The sequence below is a fragment of the Oncorhynchus clarkii genome, chromosome 20 (assembly GCF_045791955.1).
Source record: "Oncorhynchus clarkii lewisi isolate Uvic-CL-2024 chromosome 20, UVic_Ocla_1.0, whole genome shotgun sequence".
In the NCBI taxonomy this organism is placed as follows: Eukaryota; Metazoa; Chordata; class Actinopteri; order Salmoniformes; family Salmonidae; genus Oncorhynchus; species Oncorhynchus clarkii.
In genome coordinates, this window is record NC_092166.1 from 70,535,145 (window position 1) to 70,548,291 (window position 13,147).

The window sequence follows — 13,147 nt, forward strand, 5'->3', positions numbered from 1 at the left end:
GGTCATTATGACACGAATTTGAACTCGCCTTGGACCATTTCAGTCTAGCCATTTATCTTTCTGAAATAAAGTAGCAACACAATTAATCGTTTTCTATATCAGAATATGAAAACAGGAAGGATGAACTGCTCCTAAACCCCCTTCTCCCATGAGGCCCTGTAGTTTCTTCAGGGCTGAAACTGGACTATAGGAAACTAGAGGCTTCCACAGCCACTGTAGCAGAATGACCTGTGACCCCTACACCCACAGGAGTAGGTAGGGGGTGGGGGATTAAACCTCTCAGGCTACAGTCCCCCAATCCCCACCATAAAGGGGGACCCCATCCTTTCCCCCTCAGGGCAGGGTAGAGGTCAAATCAGCCTCCTCCTCATATGAGAGAGAAGAGCATCGCTTAGATAAACCTGCCATTATGCTAATTCACAGAGGGACGTTGAAAAGGAGTGAGGTAGCACGAAAGCTGGAGAACAGCAGAGCAACAAAAGGGGAAGAAAGGAAAGTACAGTTTGACAGTCAGACAACCAAAACAACTTCCAGTCCTGGGCCTGTTTTAATCTAGGAGAATAAGAACGTACAGTAGTTATCCTGCGACCTTCCTTGACCTTTACTAAGATCTATTCCGAGAGGTCCCCTGAGAGAAACGGGGGAGGGGGGGGGTCATCATCTGTTCTGTTCTGCCTGGAGTGCCCTCTCTCCATCTCAGGCTCAGATCCGACCTCTTTCCCCCCACTTGCCCCCAAACTAGTGAAATCGTTCCAGGGTGGACCACTCTGGCCCATAAATATTTGACAGGCCCTGCTACTTTAAAAGCCCCTTACGAAGGAGTGGTCTGGAGAAGTCATAACCTGGCCAAGGCCTGAGTATGCTGTGGGCTCCGAGAGTCTCTCTATCCAGAGAGTACTACATAAAGCTTATATCTCTAGAGTAGACAGACACACCGCAGCATTGGGCCTCAGGGCATCACATTAGGCTCTCACATACACATACGCCTTTCTACCATAGTGACTTAAAACCAATACCTTAACTATCTTCAATCCCTTCTAAAAATGCACACATTTTAGAACTATTTCAAGCATCAGAGCATCTAGTTCCAGGAGTGCCTCTCTCATAAAATATATTTATGGTATTGGAGCGAGACAGAAGTCTGTGGGTGTACGTCATGTGAGTGACCTCTCAGACAGTGACATCAGACAGGTCCCATCATGCCCTGTGGTGGGTTAGGGATCAGACCCGGCGCCCACCAGGGAGTGGCATGGAGGCGTCACCGTCCACAAAGCCGTGACGGACAGCTCCCTCACTCATTCTGAACCCTGTCACTCTCTGTGTTAGCCTCGTGAAGAGGGGAGAGTGACCCAGTGACACCCTGGCAAGTGAAGCGAACATGGGTGGTCAACTTGGAACGTCAATCTACTACAATGGCTAGCCCAGAGGGTGGTTGGTACTGGTTCATATCGGAATCTCCAACCACAAAGCATGAATGGGCTAAACAAATGGAGATGGAGGGTTCTATCGAGAGAAGACTGGAGCTGAAATCACCCATTCAATCCCTATTTATCAGTATTTTATATCAAATGGTTTCGTGTTTGTAGGTTTTTAATCACATTTCCATACCTGTTGTGTTCTGGTCCTTGGCATGTTGTGTGAGGAGGGGCCAGAAGTAGTGAGGTCTGATGGGTTGCCCCTGTTCCTTCATCATCTTCATCACTTCCACTGCAGTAGCTGGAGAAAAGGAGGGAATATTAGAGAGATGAAGAACTCCCTGGGCTGTGTTGCCTCCTACTCCTTCCTGTGCATTTCTCAGAAGGATGTAGCGTACCAGTCTTCTTGGCCTCCAGGCAGCAGTAGAGGGTGAACTGCAGGGGAGTAGCGTGGTAGCTGGAGTCCTGCAGCTCCTTGCAGTAGCGCGCCAACTTATCCACTGGCTAAAAACACAGACAGATGGACATTTCACTAAAGTGTGCAGAAGGGTAGCTCTCCAGGAGGCGAGTTTGGGCAATCCTGGTCTAGAACCATTGTATCCCCCAGGATTTTTTTCAACAGGCAAAGTTAGCGGGGGGGGGTGTGGTGGCGGCCGTGGCCAATGGTGCGGTTTTAGAGGCCCCCCTCTTGATTGCAGAGGCAATTTTGTTGTTAAAGCTAATTTCCTGCAATTCCACGCATACAGTGCCTTGCGAAAGTATTCGGCCCCCTTGAACTTTGCGACCTTTTGCCACATTTCAAGCTTCAAACATAAAGATATAAAACTGTATTTTTTTGTGAAGAATCAACAACAAGTGGGACACAATCATGAAGTGGAACGACATTTATTGGATATTTCAAACTTTTTTAACAAATCAAAAACTGAAAAATTGGGCGTGCAAAATTATTCAGCCCCTTTACTTTCAGTGCAGCAAACTCTCTCCAGAAGTTCAGTGAGGATCTCTGAATGATCCAATGTTGACCTAAATGACTAATGATGATAAATACAATCCACCTGTGTGTAATCAAGTCTCCGTATAAATGCACCTGCACTGTGATAGTCTCAGAGGTCCATTAAAAGCGCAGAGAGAATCATGAAGAACAAGGAACACACCAGGCGGCCCAAGATACTGTTGTGAAGAAGTTTAAAGCCGGATTTGGATACAAAAAGATTTCCCAAGCTTTAAACATCCCAAGGAGCACTGTGCAAGCGATAATATTGAAATGGAAGGAGTATCAGACCACTGCAAATCTACCAAGACCTGGCCGTCCCTCTAAACTTTCAGCTCATACAAGGAGAAGACTGATCAGAGATGCAGCCAAGAGGCCCATGATCACTCTGGATGAACTGCAGAGATCTACAGCTGAGGTGGGAGACTCTGTCCATAGGACAACAATCAGTCGTATATTGCACAAATCTGGCCTTTATGGAAGAGTGGCAAGAAGAAAGCCATTTCTTAAAGATATCCATAAAAAGTGTTGTTTAAAGTTTGCCACAAGCCACCTGGGAGACACACCAAACATGTGGAAGAAGGTGCTCTGGTCAGATGAAACCAAAATTGAACTTTTTGGCAACAATGCAAAACGTTATGTTTGGCGTAAAAGCAACACAGCTGAACACACCATCCCCACTGTCAAACATGGTGGTGGCAGCATCATGGTTTGGGCCTGCTTTTCTTCAGCAGGGACAGTGAAGATGGTTAAAATTGATGGGATGATGGATGGAGCCAAATACAGGACCATTCTGGAAGAAAACCTGATGGAGTCTGCAAAAGACCTGAGACTGGGACGGAGATTTGTCTTCCAACAAGACAATGATCCAAAACATAAAGCAAAATCTACAATGGAATGGTTCAAAAATAAACATATCCAGGTGTTAGAATGGCCAAGTCAAAGTCCAGACCTGAATCCAATCGAGAATCTGTGGAAAGAACTGAAAACTGCTGTTCACAAATGCTCTCCATCCAACCTCACTGAGCTCGAGCTGTTTTGCAAGGAGGAATGGGAAAAATGTTCAGTCTCTCGATGTCCAAAACTGATAGAGACATACCCCAAGCGACTTACAGCTGTAATCACAGCAAAAGGTGGCGCTACAAAGTATTAACTTAAGGGGGCTGAATAATTTTGCACGCCCAATTTTTCAGTTTTTGATTTGTTAAAAAAGTTTGAAATATCCAATAAATGTCGTTCCACTTCATGATTGTGTCCCACTTGTTGTTGATTCTTCACAAAAAAATACAGTTTTATATCTTTATGTTTGAAGCCTGAAATGTGGCAAAAGGTCGCAAAGTTCAAGGGGGCCGAATACTTTTGCAAGGCACTGTATAGCCATGGGGCAGAGACAAAAATTGCAGTTTCAAAGATTCTCCCCGACTGTCTAGTTTTCATTTGGGTAATTGTTCTCAAAGTATATAGCTCCATTATCTTTTGCACATTTATGGTTGAAATTGTTTAAGTTTACACTAAAAATGTTATACCATCATGAAATTGATTTAAAACTTTGTGTTGTATTTTCTGCCGTGGAAACACTAAAGCCTTACCTTGTCCATGTTGACACAGTGACGCAGGAAGAAGTTGCCCAGGGTGGGGGAGTCTCCACTCTGGGTCTCTTGCTGCAGGGTGGGGAAGGTCTTCAGCACGGTGAAGGCTGTGTCTTCCTGGCCCTGGGTGATCAGGCTCAGACACAAGTTCATAGCATCTACAGGGGGGAGAGGACAAGAAAGATGGGTTGACTCATCCAATATCATAATATTTCTTATCTCAACAACGCATAACCAGAATGTTCAGGGGTAGTTTCAGTCCCTCCACCGTCTAGTACAGGACTCCTCAACAATAAAGTGTTAAACCTTCACTTGCATTGCAAGTTCCTGGAAGAAAAAAAATAATCACTGTAAAAAGTGCTAGTCCTCCAGAGCTGATCATACCTGGAACATATCCTCTCTCGTGTCTCATACGCTCCACTATCTCTGGTACGTGCTGCTGATGGCCTGCCTTGGACAGGCTGAATACCACCTGCATCAGGTCTCTGTCCATCAGACTGGTGTCTGTGTTCTCCACAGCCTCCAGAGTCTGGGGATGGGACACACGGGAGGGTCAGTTCACACACACACACTAGGGTTTCTGTTGACCGACAACATTTTAAATTTACCGGACCCATGGTTCTCAGAATGACAAATCCCAGTTAGAATATGGTAATTAACAGAACATGCAAGTCGAAGATGAAAACGATGTGCACGATTCTTATTGAATTCTTATGTGCACTTTAAAACATGTTAGACTGTCCACATGGACTTTTCCCTCAGTCAACAAGATGAGTAATGAACAGCAAAATCACTAGCCTGTCAATCTACTATAGTAGAAAAGTTATGGTAATTATTCTATTGGTCAGCTTGTCAAGAAAGAAATAGCCTATTCCAAACAGCTTCTGGGACAGTTTTGGTAAGACACGTCTCATAATATATATTAATTGTTCAGGTTTCAAACAATTAAGTATATAGGTTTTAAAAATGCATACTGCCTCCAGCTCATTGCAAAGTGATGTGTGACGCGCTGATGAAGCCGCCTTCCATTGCCGTTTGATGCTGCGTTCAATACAACTGGGAGCTCGGAAATCTCAGACTTCTGTGTGTCCAAGAACACCGGGGGGGAGGGCGGCTCCGACTGGGAAACTCAGGCATCTTTCTATAACTCGGACTTTCCGACAATGATCACTGACGTCATGATTTGACCTAATATTTTTCAGAGTTCCCAGTTGTCCAGAAAGCCTCATTCTAAAATGGATTGAATCGTTTCTCCCCCCAAATCAATCTACACACATAATGACAAAGCAAAAACTGAAATATCACATTTACATAAGAATTTAGACCCTTTACTCAGTACTTTGTTGAAGCACCTTTGGCAGCGACTACAGCCTCAAGTCGTCTTGGGTATGACGCTACAAGCTTGGCACACCTGTATTCGGGGAGGTTCTCACATTCTTCTCTGCAGATCCTCTCAAGCTGTCAGGCTGGATAGTATCGCAGCACAGTGTCACTGCACAGCTATTTTCAGGTCTCTCCAGATGTGTTCGATCGGGTTCAAGTCCAGGCTCTAGCTGGCCTACTCAAGGACATTGTCCCAAAGCCACTCCGTTGTCTTTGCTGTGTGCTTAGGGTCATTGTCCTTTTGGAAGGTGAACCTTCACCCCAGTCTGAGGTCATGAGAGCTCTGGAGCAGATTCTCATCAAGGGTCTCTGTACTTTGCTCTGTTCATCTTTTCCTCAATCCTGACTAGTCTCCGAGTCCCTACCGCTTGAAAATATCCCCACAGCATGATGCTGCCACCACACTTCACCGTAGGGATGGTGCCAGGTTTCTTCCAGGCGTGAAGAATGACATTCAGGCCAAATAGTTCAAGCTTGGTTTCATCAGACCAGAGAATCTTGTTTCTCATGGTCTGAGAGACTTTAAGTGCCTTTTGGAAAACTCTAAGCAGGCTGTGTCTTTTTACTGAGGAGTGGCTTCTGTCTGGGAACTCTAACATAAAGACCGGATTGGTGGAGTGCTGCAGAGATGGTTGTCCTTCTGGAAGGTTCTCCCTTCTCCACAGAGGGACTCTGGAGCGCTGTCAGAGTGACCATCGGGTGCTTAGTCACCTCCCTGACCGGGCCCTTCTCCCCCGATTGCTCAGTTTCGCCTGGTGGCAGCTCTAGGAACAGTCTTGATGGTTCCCAACTTCTTCGATTTAAGAATGATGGAGGCCACTGTGTTCTTGGGGACCTTCAATGCTGCAGAATGTTTTTGGTACCCTTACCCAGCTATGTAATTATGTAAATATGGTATTTGTTATGTATGTTTAATACATTTGCAAAAAAAAAACACCAGAAACGGGTTTTGCCTTGTCATAATGGGGATTGATAAGATTTATATCAATTTTAGAATAAGGCTGCAACGTCACAAAATGTGGAAACGAGTCAAGGGGTCTGAATACTTTCCTAATGCACTGTACATAATGAAAATACTCCACACACGCGCCAATTTAATTCCACTAAATTATGCAAATTAACCTATAGACCGATAAGCATGATCAGTCAAATCTATTTCCATCAATGAATAGGCTAAAAAGCATTATTTCCCAAAATGATTTTTTCTTCTCCTGGATAATTGTCAGGCTACAATTTTCTTTATCAATTAAAAAAATATCCAAAAAGCCGGCCATTACTGGCTAATGGAAACCCCGACATGCACACTACAAGGTGTCCCTTACCTACTAGATCTTATCCACTCACACAAACCCAATGGTCCACTCACCTGTTTGATCTTGTCCATATCCCCTCTCTCTGCATAGGCGTTGAGCAGTGCCACATATGTGTCAGGGCCCGGCTCGATGCCTGCCCCCTTCATGACTTGCAGGATGCTCTCTGAACTCTCCATGTCACTGTATGGGCACGAGAGACACACAAGTCAACACAATAAGACTGATGGGTTCAGATTTGTAAACGTGACAATTTTGTTAATCACTAGTTCACTAGAGACATGAGGGGTGGCATAGTCTAGGGCAGTGGTGCTCAACAGGTTTTGCCTGGGGACCCAAATTTGACAATGACAATTGAGCTGCGACCCAATATTACATTTTGTAATGTATTGCAGCTGCATTCTTCACTTGCAAAATAGACGGTCTCAATGGCCTACTATTATGGTATTAAAGAAAGTAATTACACAGCCATATTAACTGAGAAAACATAAATTCAAGAGAATAAGCCATTTTAATTAGGAGAACCGTTCAGGAGTGGGGTGTAATACATTATCAGACTCAGAACACAACATTAAAACCAGTCCAATAATGTTAATGAACAGTATCACATACCAGTCCAATAATGTTAATGAACAGTAACACATACCAGTCCAATAATGTTAATAAACAGTATCACATACCAGTTCAAATAGAAAAACAATCATTAGGAATTCTTAATCATCAATTACCATGTGAATAGTTTCACAACCTTAAAGTTTTTTTTTTTTAAAGGTGTATGTTTAACCAGTTCAATAACATGTAATATGAATGTCAGAATGAGTTAATAATAATTACCCTAGTGAACAATAACTCATGAACCTGTTTATTTATTGTGTGTGGCCTATCAGTGGGAAAGCTGGGGGTGTTTCTTCAGTTTGATACATTTATTGAAGTCTGGGGTGATGGTTGACAGGGCAGCTCGGAGGTCATGCTGGCTGTCCAGTTTATTTCTGCTTTTAGTTTTCAGCACGGCCATAGCAGTGAACACACTTTCACACAGATAGGTAGAGCTGAACTGTAGCATGATTCTGATTGCATGGCAGACGAGAGCAGGATACTCTCCCACTAAGCCTCACCAGAACTGTGGCAGTGTCATTTCCAGGATGCGCATGCTCAGTCTGCGATCAAATGACAGCTCCACCAGCGGATCCTCTTCATTGCTGGGCAATGTGACGCTTCCCATCTCACAAAATTTTCCCTGCAGCCTGACAAGATGCGGTTCAACGTTTCCCCCAGTGTGTCACTGTGCGCTTTGTTGATCAGATTGTGGGCGTTGGGAAACATATCAATACTCCCATTAAAAATATGATTTGCCCAAACGGTAAGCTTCATCTTGAAGGCATCCACTTTGTCTCTCTGTTCAAATCGATTGTGCCCCCTCCCTTGCATTGACACATTGAGCAAATTCAAATGATCAAAAATATCTGCCAGGTGGGCAACCTATGTGAGCCATTCCTCACAATCAAAATGTTCGGGCAGAGATGACTTATATTCCAAAATAAAGGCATAAAAGCGACCCGGCACTTTACTCCTGGAAAGCCAGCGGACCTCTGCATGGCGCCCACTCCCCACAGAAGGCCTGGAAACACCTTTTATTTTTGATATAGTTGACACACATCTTGGATAGTGTCGTGGAGCTCAGGCACCATGTCCTTCGCTGCCAATGCCTCCCTGTGTAGGAAGCAGTGGTTCCACATAGCACTCTGTGCTTCCTCCAGGATCTGCTTTACAACTCCTGAGTGCTATCCCGTCATGGCAGCTGCCCTATCAGTGGTCACACCGATAGCTTTAAGTTTATTGGCGGCTGATTCTTCCAAGATTTCAGTGAACAAATCAATCGCAGCAGGGAGTATGAGATCCTCTGCATTGCTATATTTATTTATTTTTAAAGTCAGTTGTCTTATCTTTGACTTGGATGCTTGGTGTCCAGATGCCTTTTCATTTTGGAGGGTTTCATTAGCTGACAGTCTGTCTTCTAAAACCATAATTGATGAAGTCGGGTCGTATTTTCTCTTCTTGACAGGGACCGGGTTATCTGCCTTGTTGTTGACATTGGAAGCAGAAGTAGATGAAGAGGGAGCTGAATGTTTTAAAAACTTGTCCATGATTTAACTCTGACAGCTAGCCTACATGAGTTAAATGACAGCTAACTATCCACATGTGCAATGCCTGCAGAACACACCTGCATAGTTAGCTGGTCATTTCAACACTGCTGACGCACTGTGGTGCAGCGCACGCACACCAGTGTGTCGCGGTAACGTTGTGAAAGTCAGCAACAATAAGTGGTGCAGCACACGCACACCAGTGTGTCGCGGTAACGTTGCGAAAGTCAGCAACAATATGCGCGAGGCCGTATCCTTTCAATATAAAAGTTCCAGTGCGGCGGTTACCTTTCTAAATATCAATTACATTTTTTATATTCTTGCAAAAGTCCCATGACCCCTTAAAATCATCCTACGACCCCCATGGGGAGGGGTTGCGACCCACCAGTTGGGAATCCCTGGTCTAGGGTCTACACCAGAAGTTAATGGTTATCTGTAGTAGGAAGATGATCACATGTTGGCAGGCACTGATAAGGATGGAGAGATGTGGATTAGGGGTTCGAGGTAAGGTCACATGAAGGGAGAAGGAACAGTTTATTGCCCGTATCACTTAACTTCCTGCCTAGCAATAAAGATGTAATGTTTAGAGGAGAGACTACCCAAATGGGGGTATATACATACTATCACTGGTGGAACCATGTCTTTGTCTTATGCAGCTGTATTGACCCAATGGGTGAATAAACCTGGTTGGAGCTTTCATACTGTGTCTGTCAACTTCTTACTCTGATATTTACAACCTAACAAGACCAAAACACATTAAGAATTAGGCGGTAGGGGCACATTTATACTTATCATTGACATGCATTATAAATACATAACCTACAACACAAGCAAGGATTCAAATGTGACACTCACCCTGCACGTGCATGACCTGTCACTAAGGAGTTGAAAACAGCCTCTGTGATTGGCAGGTCCTTGCTCTTCATGAAACCCAGGATTGTACTGAAAGGGAGTGTGATGAGGACACAATAAACAGTCCTTCACTTCACATTACTCCGATATCAAGTCTCTGTCTTAATAAACTGGTAAAAGTCTGTCTTACCTGGCACCCTCAATGTCCCCATCATGGCAGTAGGCTGCAATCAGTCTCTGAAAGGTCACCTAAACAGGAGGAGAGCTGCCATCAAGCTTTCATCTATATCGAAGACCATCTTATCATGACGTAAGTGCTAAGTTACAATATACAAAGAAAGACAGCTAAAAAAGAAAAGCGAGAACAAAGTTCCAGTTTTTTTCCCCCCGTAAAAGTCATAAAGAACATCAAGATAATAGATAAGATGAAGTGAATCTACTCACTCTGTTGGGCTGCACGCCGGCTGCCTCCATCTTGGCCAGGAACTCTGTGGGGGAGAACTTGAACTCGTTCTGCAGGTATACCTTGAGCAGTGCGTTGTAATGACTGGCATCGTATGATGCACCTTGACAGTAAAAAAGGAACATTTACTAATCACCAACATGACCATAAACTAGTCAGCCAATTAATTTTGTCATCTCAATACCCTATTTTTCTTCCTACAGCACTGTTAGTTTCAGTCAGACCTCCATCCACCCTCCATTTTCATTGTCTTCTGACCCTCCTACATCCACTGATAATTTTTTCCCAGTGCCCTGTCCCAATAATGCCCTCTGGGTTTTGGTTCTATGCCCGCAGCCTTATACCCAGCTCCTGTAGCTTGTCCCAGATTCGGTGGGCCAGCTCAGTGCGTTCCGCCAGGGGCATCTCAGGCAGTAGAGAGCCACAGCTCCGCAGGAGGAGCAGGGCCTGGTTCCCACTAGGGTAGCCTTGAGAAAGAGAGAAAAAAATATAGAAGTACAAGCCATGTGTTAGTTGGAGGGTAAGCATGTCAAGACGTAGAAGAAGAAAAAAAATAAACAAAAAAAGGAGTGAGGTGCTAGTCTGAGATTCTCAAAGGAAGGAGGAAAGTGGTCAAGTTGCTTAACCTGTTGAGTGTAAGGGGCAGTATTTTGATGTTTGGATGAAAAACGTACCCAAATGAAACTGCCTATTTCTCAGGCCCAGAATCTAGAATATGCATATAATTGTCTGATTAGGATAGAAAACACTAAAGTTTCCAAAACTGTCAAAATATTGTCTGTGAGTATAACAGAACTGATATTGCAGGTCGAAAACCTGAGGAAAATCCAACCAGGAAGTGCTGTTTTTCCTGAAAGCTCTCTGTTCCATCGCCTGCCTTCGCTCCATTTAAAGGGATATCAACCAGATTCCTTTTCCTATTGCTTCCACATGTTGTAAACAGTCTTTAGACATAGTTTCAGGCTTTTATTTTGAAAAATGAGCGAGAAAGATCACATCACGTCATTGTATGGCTGGGTGCCAGCAGCGTTTTGCATGCGCGACAGCTTGGAGCAGACATTTTCTCTCTCTTTCCTATTGAAAAAGCTACGGTCTTAATAATATTAATAAATATTATCAATTATTTATTGTAAAAACAAGCTGAGGATTGATTATAAAAAACGTTTGACATGTTTCTACGAACTTTACAGAATTTTCGTCTACCCCGTCATGACATCTCGAGCCTGTGGATTTCTGAACATAACGCGCCAACCAAATGGAGGTATTTTGGATATAAAAATAATCTTTATGGAACAAAATGACATTTTATTGTGTAACTGGGAGTCTCGTGAGTGCAAACATCCGAAGATCAAAGGTAAGCGATTAATTTTATTGCTTTTCTGACTTTTGTGACCAATCTACTTGGCTGCTAGCTGTTTGTAATGTTTTGTCTGCACTGAGAGATGTCCTTACATAAACGCTTGGTATGCTTTCACCGAAAAGCTTTTTTGAAATCTGACAAGCCAGGTAGATTAACACCAAGCTAAGCTGTGTTTTGCTATATTGCACTTGTGATTTCATGAAAATGTAATATTTTTAGTAATTTAATTTGAATTTGGCGCTCTGCAATTCAGCAAATATTGACGAAAATGATCCCGCTATAACGGGATGGGTGCATCAAGAAGTTAACTATTTACCTGTCCGGCAGATGTCGTGGAAGATGCGCAGCAGCAAGGTCTTGGTGATGCGTCCCGTCCTCCTCACTGAACTGTCAAGCTTTGCCAGGGCCCAGTCAAACTGCTGGGCCTGCTTAGATCGCACACCCAAACTGGACTCATCAGTGGGTAGCCCCCGCTGCTCTGTAACCATTGCGTAGTGACGTACCCCTACATAGGGCCACACACACCTAGCAGAGGGAAGACCGGGCAATGGGTTATATATGGTTTATGGCAATAGGCTATAAAGGTTTACAGCAAAGATAAAGTTTTGGATCTCCCATTAAAGGCCACGGTGTCACAAGAATGACCTTGACCTGAGCACCCCTGCTTCCTTGCCTGATCCGAAAGGCACTCATCACCCTATACAGGCCTGTGGGCCTAAGTGTAGTCACCAACTCCTTCAAATCACATAATCGAACCCCTCCCGGGCTAGCTAACGTTATTTTAATGGAGCAGAAGATGGCGTCAAGCCCTCAGATTGTAGCCATCAGTTCTTTGTATAGTCATTGTGCAGAATCAGGGTTACTAGTTTAAATACAATTAGTTAATAGTCGTCCCATACAACATAGATAGCTAGCAAACGTTACATGATTTTGCTATAATTAGCTATGTGAATTGAACGTCATTAGGACTTATGCAAGGAGGCCATATTTTTATTACATACTAGATTGTTGACTAAATAATACAGGCTAATACCAGTATATAACATACATACACACACATCAATACATTTGCTCTCATGATAACCGGTCATATTAATGTTTAGGTACATTACTATGACTGTCATTAAAGCTCAATGACAACCGTAGGATGCCAATCCAGCATGGACCGGCTAGCCAGCATTACGCTACCTGTGTACACTGTATGGGCCTGGGACGATTTGTCTTGAACAGACTCCGGAGCCTTTACCACCGATCGCTCCACTGTACAGTCGACTGAGCTGCGGTCCATTTCTGTTCGTCCCTGTTCTTTGAAGAAAGCCCGATGGCGAACATTTCAGAAGTCGTGCAGATCTCAAGAGCGCAGCCATGTTTAACCTAAAGTGCGAGGAATGGAAGGGCATCCGCACCACGTGACGGGTTCAAAGGCTAACGGTCGAGAACAAGAGATCAGTAGAGGGGTTTTTGCTTATTGTCGAGTTATATTATTCCCCCAGTTTTAACCAATCTGAGAAGTGTTATGATTTTACATGATAGACATTTGTAAATGTACATATTATGACCATTACTTGCCTATTTTCTATCTTACATTGCATTTTCTGGATTTATTATACGGCAACACCCCCAACGATACAGTTATTCACCTC

General features: G+C 43.8%; 1 protein-coding gene across 1 annotated transcript in view; it reads right to left on the reverse strand.

Annotated features, from left to right (window-relative positions):
• Positions 1–12,904, reverse strand: part of LOC139376846 (leucine-rich pentatricopeptide repeat containing) — a 71,853-nt gene extending 58,949 nt beyond the window's left edge. The window contains exons 1-11 of the mRNA XM_071119802.1: positions 12,693–12,904; positions 11,821–12,029; positions 10,489–10,611; positions 10,126–10,247; positions 9,872–9,930; positions 9,685–9,771; positions 6,745–6,871; positions 4,380–4,524; positions 3,996–4,153; positions 1,814–1,919; positions 1,609–1,716 (exon numbers count right to left, since the gene is read on the reverse strand). Coding sequence (XP_070975903.1) covers positions 1,609–1,716; positions 1,814–1,919; positions 3,996–4,153; positions 4,380–4,524; positions 6,745–6,871; positions 9,685–9,771; positions 9,872–9,930; positions 10,126–10,247; positions 10,489–10,611; positions 11,821–12,029; positions 12,693–12,904 — 1,456 coding nt within the window. The remainder of the gene's footprint in view (positions 1–1,608; positions 1,717–1,813; positions 1,920–3,995; positions 4,154–4,379; positions 4,525–6,744; positions 6,872–9,684; positions 9,772–9,871; positions 9,931–10,125; positions 10,248–10,488; positions 10,612–11,820; positions 12,030–12,692) is intronic.
• Positions 12,905–13,147: the final 243 nt, after the last annotated feature.